This window comes from Coptis chinensis, chromosome 4 (genome assembly GCF_015680905.1).
Source record: "Coptis chinensis isolate HL-2020 chromosome 4, ASM1568090v1, whole genome shotgun sequence".
Classification (NCBI taxonomy): domain Eukaryota; kingdom Viridiplantae; phylum Streptophyta; class Magnoliopsida; order Ranunculales; family Ranunculaceae; genus Coptis; species Coptis chinensis.
In genome coordinates, this window is record NC_141459.1 from 34872130 (window position 1) to 34891932 (window position 19803).

General features: G+C 37.6%; 1 protein-coding gene and 1 long non-coding RNA gene across 2 annotated transcripts; one reads left to right on the forward strand and one right to left on the reverse strand.

Moving 5' to 3' along the window:
- Positions 1-6060: 6060 nt before the first annotated feature.
- On the reverse strand, positions 6061-6495 carry LOC147503321 (uncharacterized). The gene has a single exon (XM_086604786.1). It carries the CDS (start codon positions 6493-6495, stop codon positions 6061-6063), a length of 435 nt encoding a protein of 144 aa, XP_086460912.1.
- Positions 6496-18919: 12424 nt separating this feature from the next.
- LOC147503322 (uncharacterized) lies at positions 18920-19550 on the forward strand. The gene is made up of 2 exons (XR_015220166.1): positions 18920-19035; positions 19153-19550. It is a non-coding gene; the product is annotated as an uncharacterized LOC147503322 (long non-coding RNA).
- Positions 19551-19803: the final 253 nt, after the last annotated feature.

The following is a 19803-nucleotide window of genomic DNA, read 5'->3' on the forward strand; positions in this document are numbered from 1 at the left end:
ATGTTTATGAAGTGCTCGTCCAATGAGTTCGAAGCAAGGTGGGAAACACTCGTGAATAAATTCCAAGTCAGTAATAACAAATGGGTGAACATGATATACAAGAAAAAAGAGATGTGGGCAGAATCATAACTCCATGGTGAGTTCTTTACCGGTTGCAGGAGCACCCAACGTTGTGAGAGTATAAATTCCGTAATCCGGCTTCATGTGAAAGTTGGAATGCAGTTGTTTGAGTTGTTTGGAAAAATGGAAGTGGTAGTTGCAAATATCTAGCACCGAGAGCACGAGGAAGAGGTGATGACGAATGTAACCAAACCAATCATTCATACCCACTTGAACGATTATGCAAATCAGGCTGCATCTATATATACGCGAGCTGCTTTTGATTGTTTTAAGAAGCAATTAAAGGACGAACTGATGTACACTGCAGACGATAAAAAAGATGTGGATGACAATATTCGTGTGTACACCATGAGTCGCCATTTGAATAGGTAAAAAAGGTCGACTGTGAGATACAATGTTGTATTGCAGGATGCTAGTTGTTCATGTGGGCTATTTGAGTTGTCTAGATTTCAATGTAGACATATCATTTCAGTTTACAAACATGAGGACGTGGTGTGATACCTCAGGGCTGCTTTTTAAGGAGATGGACACGGGATGCTAAATCGGTTGTTCGATTAGGAGAACCCAACTTTTCTGACCGAGCGGCCTCTGTTATACGTTCGTGGGCGTTACAACCAAATATAGGCAGATATGTTCGTGGGCCTCCCAAACAGCAGAAAGCACTGAAGCTTTCAAAGTTTTTTTAGCTTCTTTTTCTACAAAGAACTGAACTCTATCTGCTTCTGAAGGCAGTTGACATGCTCCTTTTGAGATGCCTAACGGTCTAACGGAAAATCCAATAACCGATGAGACTTCACCAGCTTATGAAGGCAGCCCACGTGTTCCTTTTGAGATGTCTTTTACTCCGCCTAAAACCACACATCGACAATCGATTAATGATCCCCCACATGTAAAATCCAAAGGCCGACCGCAAAATCCTAGCAGACTTCAAGGTCACAATGAGACGAATAAGAATAAGTGTGGCCATTGTGGTGTGACAGGTCACACAAAACCCACATGCCCACTCTTGCATCCGAAGGACGGAGGTAAGTTTTATTTACCTTTACGATTTTTTCTTTGGTATGGTCCCAACTTTGTAATGTCTATATTTCCAATTGTATCTTTTGATTAGTTGTTGATTCTATTTTATTTCGGCAACATTTTCATTGTGTTTCACTATTTTACAGGTCCAAGTATTAACCGCAACTATGTTGAACGCACTGCTCGAGTTGCCGACCTACGTGAGGAAGATGACGAGTTGAATAGAGATACAGGGTGTAAGTTGAAAGTTTGATGTTATAAAATTAATTTCCATATAGACCTGTGGATAACAGTTGGCATTGATAAGAGTGTTCGTTTATCTTTTACCTACATCAAAATACATTGCTACAAGGTGTGGGAAGTCATAATAATATACATGCATGTACATCTCACTTTTAGTTTTAGAAATTTCCTTTTGGAGCACATGACATTTTATTTCTTTGGGTTATAAGTAAATGTTGTTTGTTTCATGGCCTTAGTGAGATTTGATAAAGGAACACCAGGATCTCGAAGGTACAAGTGTAGCAACTGCCAATCTATGGAGCACACAAAGCCTAGGTGTCCACATCCGCATAAACACAATGGTGAGCAAGGTACGACACATGTTTTGGTTTCACACTTGTTTAACTTAGATGGGGATGACATTATAGTGTAAACTTAGATTGTATGGTTCGCGCAACTCTTTTATTTTGATTTTTTGTTGAACTTACAGGAAGAAGTGGTGGTGATTTTCCTAATGGTAAAGTTATTGGTCATGTTCCAGGTTATGATATTGGGTACAACACTCCAGAAAAATTCAATGTTGAGAATTTTTGTAGTGAGGATGGGCGGGTGTTTTTCCGCATGATAGATATTTGATGTAAGGGAAAGAGATGTGCAATTGAACAATGTAGAGTAATTTTGTTGTTAGAAGCAGTTGTTCCTAAGCTTCTCAGAAGATTTAGCGATTGTTGTAATAGTTAGAGCAATTGTTACAACGGTATTTATTTTGGCTTCAGGAATCGGATAGATATTGTGATTTTGCAGTTCAGGAAGAAGTTCACTGATGTTGAAACTTGTTAGTCCATGAGTCTTTTGAAATGATAAAATGTCTTCATATCACACTTTATGTGGTATAATTTGGAATATGATACTCTATATGACATATTTTAGTGTTAACTATTATGAAAGCGGTTCTCAGTATGATATTTTATGTGGCATATCTCAGTGTGTTAAAGTTGAGTTTGGGCCTAAAGCCCACAATTCGAATGTCAAACCCCATTTAGCCTTGTTCTTTTCTCTTTCTTTTTTCTCTATCAATAGTAAAAACAGCAAACTCCAAACTTCCGACAACAGTTAAATGGTAGAACCAAACTCCAAACTTCAAACAACCTAAAAATACAGAGCTTGCAAATCCACTACAGAAAATGAAGAAGAAAACGACTAACAGTAAAAAACCATCAAGGATGAAAGCAACACCTATGAAAGCAGTTGATACATCAAAGAAGAGAAAAAACGAGGAAAATGTGCATTTAGAGTCAATGGGGAGGGGGAGCAAAAAACGATGCCTGGGAAAGAAGGTCAAAGACAATTTTTAAGCTTGTTGTTAATTTATGGATTTTTAAGCATAAGCATTTGAGTTTTTTTAGGTTGGATTATTTAGAGGAATGTAATGCTATTAAATAATTGAATTTGAATAAATTCTATTATATTACTTATTTTCATGCATAATCTACAGAAAATACAGTTAGCAGCTAAGAAGAGGGAAGGGAAAGAAGTGGTAGTTCAGAGAGTGGATGAAGATAACAAGAACAAGAAGGAAGAGAAGGTAGTGGATGAAGATAAGAAAGAAATGAAATCTTATCCCTTTTTTTTTTTTTGCTAAAGGTAATTAATTAATAAAGAATAAGGGTTACAAAAGTGGAAGTTACATATTAAGAACTGCTTAATGAAGGTTACATCATATGTGTACCTTTCCTAAAACATCAATGATCTAGTGGACAAAACAAAAATAAGTGGTGTAGTGATTCTCTAGATTCTTCATGAAGAGTGGTCTACTATCCCACCATTTTCTTTCACCTTGAGCCAAGTTAGCCCTATGTTTAGAGTAGCTATTAGCTCCAAGGTTAGTCTCTCTCCAAGTGGTTGTGACATTGATCCATGCTGCCTGCTCCATCATAGTTTGCCACCTTTCTTGGACTCTCCAATGTATTTTATTCTCCTGAAAAGCTTGGACTACAGATTTCAAGTCACTTTCCACCCATATATATTTCCATCCCAGGTCCAGCGCCTTGTGTACAGCTTCCACAATAGCAACTGTTTCCGCCATGTAGTTAGTATTGACCCCTAGACCTCCTGCCGCTACACCTAAGAATTCACCCTTATAGTTTCGCATAACCATTCCCCAACCTGATCTCCCAGGATTCCCTCTCGAGCACCCATCAGTATTTACCTTTAATATTCCAGGTGGAGGAAGAGTCTAGAAACATTCAATGATTTTCGGTGCTCTTCTCTCGGCTTGTGTTGAAGGTTGAAGACTCTAAGAATCTTTAAATCATGAACCGAAGTTCTCCATATGCCCCAGTAGATCCGTGGTGAGCTCGAATGATTGCTCGTCTTGCTAAAAAGCAAATGTGCGATAAGCTTGAGGCTTTATTGTCGTAAAGCACTCTGTTTCGGTTCTTCCAAAGACTCACCATCATAGTAATAGAACAAGTTTTCCACATATCAAGTATGAGGGAGTTGTAGTGTTTACCTTTGCTGCTGCACATCCCGAAATGATTCGGTTCTTGCAAGTCTTTGAAAATGTCTCGAGCATAGTTCCATACTTGTTTTGGCGTGAGTACATTGAAAGAGAATATGCTCGAGTTTCTTTGTCGATTGAGGCGGATGCAACATCTAGAAGCCCGACTGCATTTTTGCCTTTGGAGTTGATCATCTGTTCGGGTTGCGCCGTGTGCCAGCTTCCATGCAATCCCTTGTGTTTTCGGTAGAGTTTTTGAGCCCCATATGAATTTACACCATGCTGGTTTGGCTGATTTCTTTCTAATGGCGTCATGAGCTTCCTAAACTGTGAAGTTCCCAGTAAAAGAACCTACCCATACCCTTGTATCCTCTCTTGCACTATTTGGCTGCGGGAGAGTGCCCAGTTCTATGCCCATTTGCTGCAACAGTTGAGTCATGTTTACCGAAAAATTCCAGTTATCTCCCTGAATACACTCACTGAGCTTTGACTGAAACTTGACAATCTCTTTTCGCTCTTCCTGAAAGAAGTCACAGAGCGGTTTATTCAACATTCAGTTCTCTCTTCAGAGATTGATAGAGGTGCCATTGCCCACCATCCATCCATGAAGATGTTTCATCTCACTTAGTGCCCATTTGATACCATTACAAACAGTGGAGGTTTTGTAATTTGACCATCCCCCTGTTCGATTGGTATATTTACCTTTCATGAAGGACGCCCAATCACAATCCTATGTTAGAAGACTCCACGCTTGTTTCATAAGCATTGAGAGATTTATATCTTGCAGTCTCCTTAACCCCAGTCCCCCTTCCTCTGTAGGCTTGCATGCTTTCTCCCATGATACCGTGATAGATTTCCATTCTGTCGGGTTTCCGCTCCAAATGAAATTTCTGATAATAGCTTCACATTCCTTTATCACTGATTTCGACCAGTTGTATATAGCCATATTATACACTGGGATGCTGTTTAGAACATGTTGTGCAAGGACTACCCTTCCTTGGAAAGATAGTAATTTGCCGGCCTATCCCGAAGCTTTTCTTCTGATCTTATCCACCAAAGGAGCAAGTGCTACTTTCGTTACTCTCCCCATGACTAGAGGTACCCCTAGGTATTTTTCAGGCAGTTTTCCTTCCTTGATATTCAAAGTCTCCTGTATTAGCTGTTTCCGTCTGTTTGTCATTAGGCTGAGAAAAATCTTGCATTTGTCCTTGTTAATGATTTGTCCAGACGAGTCTTGATATCTATTAAGAATCTTGACAATCTATCTGGTGCATCTCATGTTAGCATTACTGAACAAGAAAATATCATCGGCAAACATTAGGTGTGATGGACTGCAGTATTTACCATTAACCACCATATGCCGAATCTTCTTCTCGTGGACAAGCTTGCTGATGTTTTACGCTTAAACAGTCCTCGCTATCGCAAAAGCATTGGAGATAGTGGATCACCCCTGTTTCCCCTCTCTCAGAAAAATGACCTTTCGGTCCACCATTGAGCATTATAGACATTGAGTTGCTAGAGAAAGCTCCTTGTAGCCATTGAATCCATATATCACAGAATCCCACATGTCGTAGGACTGCCCATAGAAATTCCCAATCCATTGTATCAAAAGCTTGAGAAATGTCGATCTTGATTGCTAAACTTCCCCCATGCTGAGGTGTTTGCAGTTCATTGATTAACTTGGAGGCTAACCCAATGGCTTGCTGAGAGTTTCTATTTGGGATGAAACCATATTGCTCCTTGCTAATGATCCTTTCTACAATTGGGCTCAATCTTATGGCGAGAATCTTGGTGATGATCTTGAACACAAAATTAGAAAGACAAATAGGCCTGAATTTGTTAACCTGGTTGGCATTCTTTTCTTTAGGGATTAACACAATGAAGTGTGAGTTAACTCCCATAGGCAGCCGAGATTTGATGAAGAAATATCTTATAGCTTTGACCAAATCATATTCCACAATGTCCCAGCATTGTTGAAAGAAAAAGCCCGTAAAACCATCAGGGACTGGGGAGCTGTCCGCTTTAAGGTGAAAAACCACTGCCATCACTTCTTGTGCTGATGGGATGGAAAATATCTTTTCATTGTCTTCATCTGAAATTGCCTGAGGCCTATTTTGAATTAGACTCCAATCAATTTCATGCTCCGATTTTTTGAATTTATCCTCATAGTGCTTGACCAAGAACTCTCCAATATCCTCCTAAGTGCTGAGTGTGTTCCCCTCATTGTTTTTCAGTTCCAATATCATAGATTTGCTTCTATTACTATTCGCCATTGCGTGAAAGAACTTGGTGCTTCGATCATTATCATTATCCCAGCTGGCTCCTGCTTTTTGCCTCCAGAACATCTGTTCTTGTTCTAGCAATTGCTTAACCTTGTTCTCTTGATTCACCATTTGCATAGTGAACTCCTCATTCATGTTCCCTTGTTCAAAATGTTTTTGCATCTGCTCTAGACTCTTGGATTCTTCTTCAACTTGAAATTTGATGTTACCGAATATCTCCCTGTTCCAAACTTTCAATGCACTTTCTAGTCGCTTAAGTTTTTGTGTCAGAATATAGATTAAATGTCCTGACAAAGGAACATCCCAATTTGCTTGAACCGTATCTCTGAAAGTTGAGTGTGAACACCACATGTTGAAAAATTTGAAGGGAATATTTTTTGGTTGAGGAATATCTACGCTTCGTAGGAGAGTGATCCGAGCATAGCCTGTTGCATACCTTATAGTTTCATCCCGGGTATTTGGAGCTCCATAGAATATTGAAGAATATCCTGTCCAGTTTACCCAGAATTTTAAGTCGCCCAACTTGCTTGTTCCACCAAGAGAAGTGATATGCAAACTTCTTGAGGAGGAGAAAATAAAGGCAAAGATGTTGTGATTGACCTTACCCCTGATGCCGATTTTCGAGGAGGGAAGACGAGAAGGAAACGAAGTTGAAAACAGACGCAAGCTGAACCTAGTAAACAAGGAGAGACAATTTGGAGACCAAAATCTAATGAGCAACTGGTGGAAACACAGACTCAGAATAGGTTTGAAAATCTTGAGATTGAGGAAATACAAACCATAGAGGTGGAGGAGCTAGCTGCCGAACAAGGACAAGAAGTAAATGGGGGGACATGCAAATATAGAGAATCATTTCAGGAAGCAGACCAAGAGCAGAGTACACATACTCCACAACAAAAAAAAATGCAGAGTCAGTCAGGGAGGAGGAAGTAATTTCTTTGGAGAGAAACAAGGAGACTGACAGTGCTGGAAACGAGGGGACTGAGCATGAGCATAATCCCAACTCAGCAGGCAGCAGTGACGCATCACTGTCTCGAATCCATGAAGTTTATGCTAAAAAAACTTTGGTTGAGACTGAAGCGGAGAAAGTTCTTCAAATGATGGTACGCAAACAGCATTCTGGAGTGGATGCTAAAGAACCTCCTGACCCAGAAACCCCTACTTCCAGATGGGGAGACATGGCGGAGGATGATGAACAAGAGGATCCTACTGTGGGCTTGATGGGCTTGATGGTGAATGACACTCAAGAATCCGATATAATCTTCAAGAGTCGAAACAGACCTCAGTGGCAGATGCAACAAACATATCCCCCAGTTACTAGGTCCAGATCACGATCTCGGACTGGGCAAAAGGGATAATTAAAGGTGGTTTACACCTTCACTCACAATAAAAAAACCTCGATCTCAATGAGGTGCATATTTTGGAACATCAGAGGAATTGCGAACGACAAGTCGCAAAATAGGCTTTCGAAGCTCATCAGTAAATGGGATCCTGACATAGTAGGTATTGCCGAACCTATGATCAGCTCTGATGATTTCTCCAAGTCTTATCTCCAATCACTGGGAATGAGTTCTTGCTTCTTCTACAACACTAGTCCATATAGAGTTCCTAACATTTGGCTTTTCTGGAAGACAACAGTTGCTACTCCGAATCTGATACATTGCTCCAATCAACAGTTAACAGTAGAGATAGATGGAGTGCTTTTGTCTATTATTCATGCTCATTGCATCTATATGAATCAGAGGCAACTATGGATGGATCTTCATCAGCTAAGCCTCATGAACCTTCCATGGTTAATTCTTGGTGATTTTAATGCTTATCTGAGTTACTCAGACAAACAGGGAGGCCATCGACCATCTACAGAAGCGATGTCTGATTTCAGAGATTTTGTTGGTCCCAATCACTTGATGGAAGCTCTTATCCTTTTCACTCAAGCTTGTTACCAATTTTTTATCTTGCCAATAAACTCCGTAAGTCAAAAGTTGGTGTTGATTTTAATGATCTAATGGGTAGAACACCATTTGGTCACATTTTTAGAGTGTTCTTTGATGATTTGTTGGACAAACAAATGTTGGTAAAAAAAACAAGCATCATAGTGGATATTATTAAAACTTACGATGAAAGGGAAGAAACATTCAAGTTAGGAGAGGTGTTTGTCAAATTAACAGCTGAAGATGTTTCTTGTTTGGTATGCCAATGAATGGGAGTCATGTGACTACAAATTTAGATGCGGACGAGTTGAGTAAAACGGGGTTTGTGACTCGTCACTTTGGCGGAGAAAAGAACTTGTCAAAGGAATTGATTGTAAATGCTATTTATAAAGTGGTGAATTCATGGAATGGTAAGCAGGATGAAGATGACTTCATCAAACTTATTTCATTATACATTATCACCACTGTTCTCTTTCCAACACCATCAAGAACACAGTGGTGGTTTTTGAAGTACTTAGAGAGTGTAAAAAACATGAATGAAGTATCCTGGCCAAAAGTGATACATCAAAACCTTATGTGCCGAATGAAGATGTACTACCGTGAGCCTACAAAAGTAAAATCTTGCACAGTTCTTCTTTTGGTAACTTAAAATCTGAATTCACTCTAGTTTAGCCTTGTTTTTTTGTCATTTTATTATTAATTTCATTTTTTACATGTTTACTAACTTTTTTTTATGGCTCTTGATATCAGTACTGGTTGTGCAATCACGTCAATTTGGTTGATGCAATGCCAAATAGAGGTGCTGATTATGTACCTTCATTCGCAAGATGGGATATTGTAACACTCAGCAAAATGCTTCGTACCAAGGCCTTGTCAAATTTGACCGTGGACAAGGTGAGCGAATGTATTAGAATTTGAAGTCATTTTCCTTCCCCATATCAATCTTCTTTGAAATTTCGATGTCGTCAGAATTTCATTCCAATTATGGAAGTAGTTTTCACTGTCCAAAACTCTGTTGCAATGTCAAGTTCATTTCATATTGATTTGATTTTTTATCACTTGTGAAGTTCAGCTTCTTTCCCATGTCAAATGAACTTGACACTGATCATGACACATGTCAAATGCATTCGGCAGTAGTTTTTTCCAATGTAATTTTTGCCCAGACAAATCCCCTATTTTCAATGTCAAATGAACACTTTACATTGCATTCTTATTGTGTGAAGTTATTATCGGTGTTTTCAAGTGACCGCCAAAATCAAATTTAAGGAAGTGCAGCTTGTTACGTTGACAAGTGATCCGATTCTAACAGAAGAGGACTTAAGGGGAAGGTGTATTAAGTTGGAAGAAGAAAATCAAAGCCTGCGGGCATGAGAATGAAGCCTTGAAGGCCAAATTAAAAGAAAGAGAAGAGGATGCTAAAGAGAAGTCCAAGAAGGAGTCTGGGGTTGAGGCTAAAAAGGAGATGTCACCTTTTAGAGATAATGATATCCAAGCATTACCATTGACACCGTCTGTTCCAGTGGATGTGATGCTAACAAATGAAGCCAACAAAGAGGAGCTACAACCGGAGTTGCGATCAATGATTGTAAATCAGAAGAAAAGGACCATAACACCTACACAAAAAGTGAAGAAGAAGAATGAGGGAGAGGGAAAACAAAAACTGAATACGGTAATATGTGTTGACGACTGTCCGCCTATAACAAATCTTGGTGAAAAGTTACTTTCAGTAGAATCTTCAACAGCGTTTCAATGTCTTAATTCTCGAAAGCAACTAGTGGTTGGGAGGTTTTTCAAGTCTGCACATGTCAAGTATGTAAAATCTAAGTCTATCTGAAAACCTTTTATGATGCCTACTATTCATTTGAATGTAAAGAATGCGTAGTTGTATGTATTTGCAATGATAATTGAATAGGCCATCACCGAGATGTATATGTTATTGTATTAACTGGTGTACGTATTGTATGTGTTTCATTGCAACACCGTTGCTTGGGATGGAGACACAATTCAAGTACACGGTAAACAGTTGGAAGAATTGATGCTTGACAGATTTGCTAATGGCCAGGTAAGCCAAACACACATTTTGTTCTCAACTTCTCATATATCATTGATGAAAATTGACTTACTTCTAGGATGCACTATGTAGGTATTAAATTGGTATCCTCGAGATATAGAGAAGAAAATTTATCTTGGTCGTAAGCCTCAGAACAGACCACTTAGCCATTACTTTGACACTATGACTTGCGTATGTTTGAAACCTAGGGTTATATAATACATAGTGTTGCATACTATTGGTATTGGTATATTCATTACATATTCTTAATGATATTCTTATGAGGTATTCTTATTAGGTTATTATTAATATTTTTTGACAGACTACTGTGATTTGGGCAAAACACCTTGAGAAGGTTTTTTTTATTGATCCACTGCATCAACTTCACGAAAATGTTAAAAATCTATTCTTTCCTCTGAATAGTGGAAAAACAGTCAAAGAAAATGGGGGATACCATTGGACACTCCTACATTATAACATGATGGATAACGTATCGACACACTTTGATTCAATGAACACAAGATATCCCTCACATCCGTTCCTACACGGGGAATGCCACGAAAGTAGTGAGTTACTAAACTTGAGTTTGTGTACTTGCATGTGAAACTGTTTTGTTGTCGATCTTAAGTTGTAGGTTTTGTTAGAGTATTTCTGACTGATGATATTTGTCGTATCTTCTATCAAATTGAAATGGCAACATAGATGGAACGTGTCTATACAATTTTAAATGAACATATTGCGCAGAAGAAGAGCAAGAAACCCTTTTAAAGGCTACGTTGTTGGAAATTGGAAAGTGCCCTCAACAACGACCAGATTCGTAAGTACTTCTAGCCTAGTTCTTTTGTGATAAAGTTTGTGGAACACTGGAAATGTGACGTGAGATTTTTAATACTTCTTTTGTTTGAGCTTTAGGGTGAACTGCGGACTATTTGTGTACAAATTCATGGAGTGGAAGGCACGTTCCATTGATCACTTCCCAAAATTACACCAAAACTCGATGACTGATTTTAGGGGGGAGTTAGTGTACAAATTACTAACCGATGAACCATACTGCTGGAAAGCATAATAGAAGCAACACCCCCGAAAAGCAAACGAACGTTGATGAGATTAACTGGGGGCTTACAACTGAGGATGCATTAGATTTGACTGTGGATGCTATGGATTTGTTTGTGGATGCTATGGATTTGACTATGATGACGTTGGAATGAAGTATCTAGATTTCCTTAGCACTTAGGGCTCGAGTTGGTCTTGTTTTAGTTATGTTAGCTAAGTATCGTAGTTGTATTTGCATGAGCTACTTGTTTGAAGAATGAACTAATTGTATTAGCTTATGAACTCTTTTATGAAATAAAAAACTTGGCTTGTTTCCTTTTCCTTTTTAAATGGTGTCTGTTCTGTTAAACTGACTTCATTTTAGTTTTGGAATGAAAATATGATGGTTGAAAGCAGTTTAGACAATATCACCTTTTATATGCTTTACTTTTTAATATGACACTTTATGTGACATACTTACATATGTTTACTACTATGAAATCAGTTTTGAATAAAACACTAATTGTGATATAATTTTGAATATGATACTCTATGTGACATATTCAGGCATGTTCAGTACTATGAAATCAGTTTTTAATACCATACTTAATGTGATATAATTTTTAATATGATACTCCATGTGACATATTAAGGTGTGTTAAGTACTATGAAATCAGTTCGGAATATCACACTTATTGTGATATAATTTTCAATATGATACTCTATGTAACATATTTCAAGCGTGGAAACGGGCCGAATATGACACTTTATATGGTATAATTTGTAATATGATACTTTATGTGACATATTCAATCGTGTTCAGTACTATGAAATCAGTTCTGAATATGATATTTTATGTAGTATAGTTTTCAATATGATACTCTATGTAACTTATTAAGGCTTGTTCAGTACTATGAAATCATTTCTGCATATGACCCTTTATGTGGTATAATTGTCAATTTGACAGTCTGTGAACATCCCAACCAACAAACCATGAATAGATCAGACTATAAAATCATACACAAGTCATGAATATGAAAGTTAATATAACTAGAGAAATAATAGCATTGTATCCCATCATAACCAAAACAAACCACCACAAGTCAACTTACATTTCGAATCTGTTACAATATGCAAGTTTCCAAAAGAACAACACTATTACAAGATTCACAAAAACCGAAGGTCTTTGAGTTCCAACGTCAATTTGGTTGAGGCAATGCCAAATAGAACAACACTATGATAGAGATTAGAGCAAAGGCTAATTAAAAGATGGACAAAAAACTTAGGTCTTCGAGTTTCAACGTCTCCAAACTATCGAGGCAACAAAAAAGACGTGCAAACTTCTCGAAGCATAGGTTCTCCATATCATCTATGGGCTCATTTTGTTTAGTTTTGACATTACCATTGAGACAGCAATGTGTTGCCGGAAATAAGCCATATCCTCCTGCAAGTTCATATACAAATCCGCGTGGTTAGTCAAAATGAAGATTTAAGGTAACCAAACTATAGATAATTAATTGGACATACTGAGAAACATACTAGATTGTGTCAAATTGTTACCTGATCAAACCAATGTACCAACTTTTCCCCATCCCAAAGCTCCATGAATTTCATCATGAACACCCCACAGTCGAAGTTATACATATAAAGATACGTAGTTACTATACTTTCAAAGATTGCACTAAACTCAAATTTGAAACTATAAGTTAATTAGGGCCATAAGATAAGATATATACCCATTGCATTGTTGTGGCACATCTTTGCATTTCTCAATAACCCAGTCTTTCACATCACAATTTTTGGTATGGAAATCCCCAATCAAAGACAAAGTGTAGTGCATTTTCGTAACCTAAGAAAACACAAAAGTCAAATTTAGTTCGAAAACATGAAACGTGGACTGTGAAATATTCTCAAATGATCACAAAAATACTTTTAAGTTACAAAACTCACCATAGACTTCATTGAATCCATCCCTCCACAAATGTAGGATGTGCTACCCGCAAGAGAGTCCAATATCACAACTTTGCGAGCACTAGGATCAAAGACATATAGCCACCAGTAATTACTGTCGACGACGGGCACAAACCACTACACAACCACAATCAATAGCAGTTCAAGGTGGAACTCTCTACCAAAGTTGGGAACTGTCTTATCAAACCATGAGTCATAGTAGAATCATCTTACCCTTCGATATTCGCTAATATCATTGTCCAATTTAATTGCACGAGCCGTAGAAGTTAGCTGCATCCCATTTTTGGTTTTAACCTACAAAAAACAACATTGGGTACTCAAAAGGTACATCATCATGTTAGCATTTTATTATAGAACAAAACCATTTTCACTTCATACCTTACTCGCACCCATTAGCATTGGGTAGTAATAGTGCCTATTGTAGTTCGTAGGCTTGCTGTTTTCCTCCGCATTCAGGTACGCACACCAAACAAAGACCAACTACACCAAATATAACAAGTAGCAAGGTAATTAAATTATTTTGTAATCCCAAAATCATTAGTAGTTTCTAATTAAAAAACAGTGCGACAAAATGCAATAGTAACATACGAAGCTAGTTACTCGCCATTCCCAAGTAAACACTTAAATGTGGATGCGTTCTCCGACCATCACATTTGAAGTCCACGATGAAGTCCTTACACCAAAGAAAAGGAATTCAGTATGGTTTGGATGAAGTTCTACTGAAATTAACCATGTACATAAGCCAACACCGTTTACCCTGCTTTTCCATAAGGTGAGTATATTGAGCGGAATACTTTGCTTCCTCCATTTATTAGATGAAGACGTGAGGTTGTACCCAGTCTGCCTTCACATCTTTAAATGGATAATCTTCAACCTTATTGTCCTGTTCAATCTAGAAAGCAAGTAAATTACTATGTGACATATTGAGGTTTGTTCATAAATATGAAAGCAGTTCTAAATATGACACTTTACGTGCGCTAATTGTAAATATGATACTCTATGTGACATATTGAGGTGTGTTCATAAATATGAAAGCAGTTCCGAATATGAAACTTTACGTGCTCTAATTGGAAATATGATACTCTATGTGACATATTGAGTTGTGTTCACGACTGTGAAATCAGTTCTGAATAGGACACTATATGTGGTCTAATTGTTAATATGACAATCTATGTTACATATTAAGGTGTGTTCACTACTATGAAATCAGTCATGCATATCCCACTTTATGTGGTATATTTTGAAATATGATACTCTATGTAACATACTGAGGTGTGTTCAGTACTATGAAATCAATTCTGAATATGACACATTATGTGGTATATATTTCAATTTGACACTCTGTTAACATCCCAACCAACAAACCATCAATAGATCAGACTATAAAATCGTTCAAAAGTCATGAATATGAAAGTAAAGACCTTAATCTAAGTAGAGAAATAGTAGCAAACTCACACAATTACCTCTGTTATTATCCTCCTCTTTGCAAAAGGAGTGTCTGGTGAAGGGAACATATTGCATCTTCTCACAAGGGGAGGTGTCTAAAAGACATCTTCTCCGTAGCTTTCCGTATCAATTATCTCAATGCCTTCATGTATATCTTTCAGTATGGGTTCCTTCCATTCATAAAATAGGCTATGAAGTGTTGTAACACTGTCCTTGAGTTCCGCTAGTGCCGATTCGAAATCCCTTTTCAGATCTTGCACATCAAGTTTAAGAATCTCCAACTTTAATTGCACCAAATTGACCCGTTCATAAATATTATAGTTGTTTCTAGGTACTCTGGGTGGTCGCTGGTGTTGTGCACATACAATAGAAAACAAGTCCATATAAAACAGCTACCAAGCTAAGAGAGGTAAGATCATAATATATGAATATCAAAATATATGTGCTCAACACAAGTATCAAAGAAGCAAGCTAAACACAAACACACCAACAAGTCTTCTAGTTCGAAAACATGTTTCATTTGTCCAAGAACCAATCTTTTACAATTTAATATGTGAAAACATGCCAATAATCAAAGAAAATCCACAGACTATATAACTATTAGTGATTTAATTTGAACTAAGTAACAAGTATGTCATTTGAGGTCTCAGATTCCTTATATACAACAAAATATGGCATATCCATATCTAAACCAAGTTAAGAATATGCAACTCAGGTAGATTTTTTCCTTTTCTTATACTAGTATGCTATAACATATGTTATATTAATATATCTGAAGAACCAAGAACACGAACCATGTAAAGTGAGCACTAAGTTTAGGGGCATTGATTCACATTAACATTATGGTCCTCACAACACTAATAATTTTCTCTTAGTGTTGGCATTTGAAAATATATACCGCCAAACCAAGTTTAGTCAGCGCAAGTTCAGTGTCCTTACTTTTCCCTAGAATAACCATGTTTGCTTCAAAACTTCAGAACTATGAAGACCTTGAAAGTGTTAGAGTTTCTCTCTTAAAAACTAGACCTTGTCTCTCTTAGTTTGGAAAGAGAGCTTGAGAGTGGTAATTTTGAGAAATAGATTAGAGTGTTGGAGAGAAGTGGTTATGGGGAGCCATTATATACGTGGGTTAAATAAGAGCAGATAATGACATATTGTTGATGGCGTCCTTGTTTGTTTTGAGTCCCCAAGTCTGCTGTGAGAGTACTCATTTACAAAACAAGGCATATCGAGAACACAAGTATCGTACGATCGATGTGCATTAACTGTTGGTGGCAAGGGCGTGAAGGAGAAAGTTGATGGGTGTGGGGTTTTGATAGAATGGTAACGAGAGGTACTTACAAAATAGGGTTTGTGTTGTTTGATCTCAAATACACCCTATCAGAATAAGAGATAGAGGGAGATATTCCCATGTGGTGCTTTTATGAGCAAGGTGCCACTAAAATCGTGTGGAACCAGGTGTAGCATATTGATTAATTGGGTTAGTAAAGTGAGGGAAGCAAGGCCCAAAATATCACCGATATATCTGATATATATCATTTTTTTGGTACACCGAAATGAATATATTCGATATATCTCAACCGAATATTGAATCTTTCTTTTTTTCTGATATATATCGCAATTTCCGATATAACGATATATATCGACCGATATATCCGCTATAAATTTTTGACTTTGACCGATATTGTTGACTTTGACCAAATATTGTTGACTTTGACCGATATATTGACGATATTTCCGATATAATCGACGATATTTCCTTTATATCGACATAAACAAAATTTTGACTGGTCAACAAAAAAATACATATCTCCGATATTTCCGATATTTTTCCATTTTTGGGTACATCGAAATATTCACTTAATTCGATATTTTGGGCCTTGCTGTGAAGTAGGCTTTGATGAGGATCATGATGTAGGCCTCGATAACCATCTATTATGACCATCGCATACTGGTTAATTACTATTACTATGACTCAATTACTACGGTGTTATTACGAATTAAAGTATTAATTATTGGTGTTAATTATGAATTAGTACTAAACAAATCTATTTCTTATTTGGCCCTCTTCTTATTTTTATCTTTTGTTAATTACTAGGTATTAATTCTTATTGATGAACTCGACGCGTCTACGACACTATCTAGCATGAACTCGACGCGCCTTCAGTGGTATCTCCTCTACCAGTCCAATTGGTTATTATCCATAAACCCAATAGCATCAATTGAGCCAGCCCTATATACAGTACCATGTTAAATTTGGAGGCCCAATAGTTTATAGGCTAGCCCAATTAGTTTTTAAGCCCACCCACAATTGTTGACTTTTGAGTATTTTTAGATAGATCACATGGATACTGATTTGGAATATACAAAATTGCACAAACCCCTAAATCACTTGGATTAGCCATGTCATATTTTGTGAGGAAGATTTGTAGCCGGGATGGGGCCCTTTGGGCCCACACTGGTCTGTTTGGTTAGATACATAGTTCGGAAATCTCAGAATTCCGACAAATCCAAAAACCGAAATTCATCAAATTTCGACCCCTTTATATTCGGAATTTTGACTAATTTTGAAATCCGAAAAGCTAGTGTGCGCAGGGTGTACCCATGCACATGCATCTGGGCCACTTATATAGGCACACAAATCTTTGGTGTATTGCAACAAAGAATCATTAATCGGCTCTCATTCTTGCGCACACATACATACTGATGCACCCTAGATGCCCTCTTTCGGAATAATCAAAATTTCGACTCTATATTCGAAATTCTGGTTTTTTGAAAAACCGAAATATTGGGCAGAATTCCGAGGTTTCGTTCGGAATCACGAACACTGGTTAGATCACGATATACAAGCACCCCCGACGCGGCAAGCATCCGCAGCCCCGATGTGCATCCACCCCCCCTCATACTAAAAGAACTCCAAACCGAAACCCGCCTAAAAAAAACTCCAATCAAAGCCCATAAAAAACCATACAAAAAAGCCCAACCGAAGTCCATTAAAAGTCCAGCCACATTTGTTGACTTCAAGAATGATGCAACACTCTTGTTCCACACTATTAAACAACCTACACCTCATAAGCCCTAGGATTTGCCACCTCATAAGCTAGATCCAAAGGTTAAGGGGTGGCTTCTTTGTTATATTGATTGGTGTTAATTATTTGGCCCCACACCATTAATTCGGATCTTTTATTTTCTTTTCAATTCAGTGATTTATGTCCATAATATTTCCTCATATTTAGGCGGTGTTATACAAATTCAAACTTGTCACTTATAAATATCAATTATGTAAATTTGGTTTTGTTCTATGTGCCTTAAAGTCTGGCGATACTTGATTTTACAGTGGAACCGGCATCAATCTAACTCCGCCGCCATCCTCAATTATGAGGTTCATCAAGAAAACCCTTGATTTTATGGAAATTGAATTCCTTGTCCATAATTTCTTTTTAATTTAATATTTAAACGAGAAAAGTTTGTCGGTTTAAATCTTTGAAACAAGTGCCCGTGTGAAAATAATCGAGAAAATTTTCCAACCTGTTAACCCGATAAAATGTGGTGGGATTTGAGCACGGCGGTGGAGACTCCACATGATTCTAATCATGCGTGATTGTTTCTTGAAGGCCCCCTTATTAACATTTCTTGAACTTTTTTTTGCCAAACACATCCTTTTTTTTTAGAGAAAATAGGAGCTCGACCGTTAGCAACTTGTTCAACTATTCCCGATACTCCTTTGGAAATTTCAAGTTAAAAATTATATTATTCATGTCTACTCACATCCCAACTTTGTTTTTCTTCTCTTGTACCATGAATGAAGCCCTAGAAAGATGTAAACAGAGAATAGAACTTATTGCAAACACTCTCGGACTAGAAGGATTCTCCGCGAATTGATGCATTTGTAAATCTTTGGCAAATGAGGAGGTAATGCGTTCACTTTCGGATGTAATATTAACATTATTGTGTTTCTTTTTGCTAATTTTGTTGGTATAGGAGTAGACGTTGAGACTACTATTTCCTCATTTACTTATCTTGGACATGTATGACCGGTATTGAGAACCTTCTACAAGGCAAAGATTAGGATTTAGGAAAGAAAAGTATTTTGATTTTGTCTTTCGACAAATGTGCATTAGGTTGAAAGGCTGTGCTGAGTTGCTATCTTTTGTCCACATGTGAATATCTTATATCAGATGGCGCCTAAGACCCACCTGGGTACCTATGACTGTGAGATTTGACGGGTCAGTACAATGGCCCTTGTCTCATACATTTTCTTTCAGTAATGGCCCTTGTCTCAACTTTATTACATCCATTTTATATGGAGTATCTCTGTGACTAATGATTCTTCTTATTTTCCATAGGTGAATACCATGGAAATAATCCCGAAATGTCAAAACTGCTCCATAAAGCAGTTCGCCAAAAGAATGAAGTGCATTCACATTTTATCAGCAACACTTGGCTAACCGACCTGTGAATGTGAGTTATCAAAGCTTCTTGTTTGACTGGCACATCATAGTATTGAGCTTGTTAAAATTCTCCTAAACTTAATTAAGGAATCTTGATAGATATATATATTATCCGTTTTCTATATAGGTTCTTCGAGACCTACTTGAGTTCAAAAGTGACCGGCCTTCAATTCCAGTAGGGAAGGTTGAATCTGCAGCTTCCATTGTTCAACGCTTCTGCACTGGTGGAATGTCACTTGGAGCAATTTCAAGAGAAACTCATGAAGCAATTGCTATTGCAATGAATAGACTATGTGGAAAATCTAACTCTGGAGAAGGTGGTGAGGTGTGTTATTCGTTGCCAGAGATGAATGTATATTGTGGCCAATTCTTAACTGCACTTCCTGCAGAATAGTGGTTAGCATAAATGTTATATCAAAATCTGAACTTCTTAATTGGCGTTTGTAGCATTTGAGTGGGCATTTTCAAGAATGTAATGTTGGGATACCTGAAACAATTATTATAAGATTTTTTTTTTAAAATAAAGAACTAATACCCGACGGATAAAAACTGTCTAGTAGCAAACTACCCGACGACTAGCAGCTGGCATATCCGACGGTTTTTAACAGCAGCAACTATCCGACGGTTATTGATAGCCGGTATAACCGACGGTTATTAACAGTAGGAATGTCCGTCGGCAAAGATCCTCAACCCCGATGGCCTGTTTTGACCAATAAAAACCGTCGGAAGCCTATGCCGACCGAGCATTTTCCGATGGTCTTGCGGCAGTTTTGGTCTG

Excerpts from the sequence above, each read along its gene's own strand:
- LOC147503321 (XM_086604786.1), bottom strand. The coding sequence starts at position 6,495 with ATGTGGTGTTCACACTCAACTTTCAGAGATACGGTTCAAGCAAATTGG.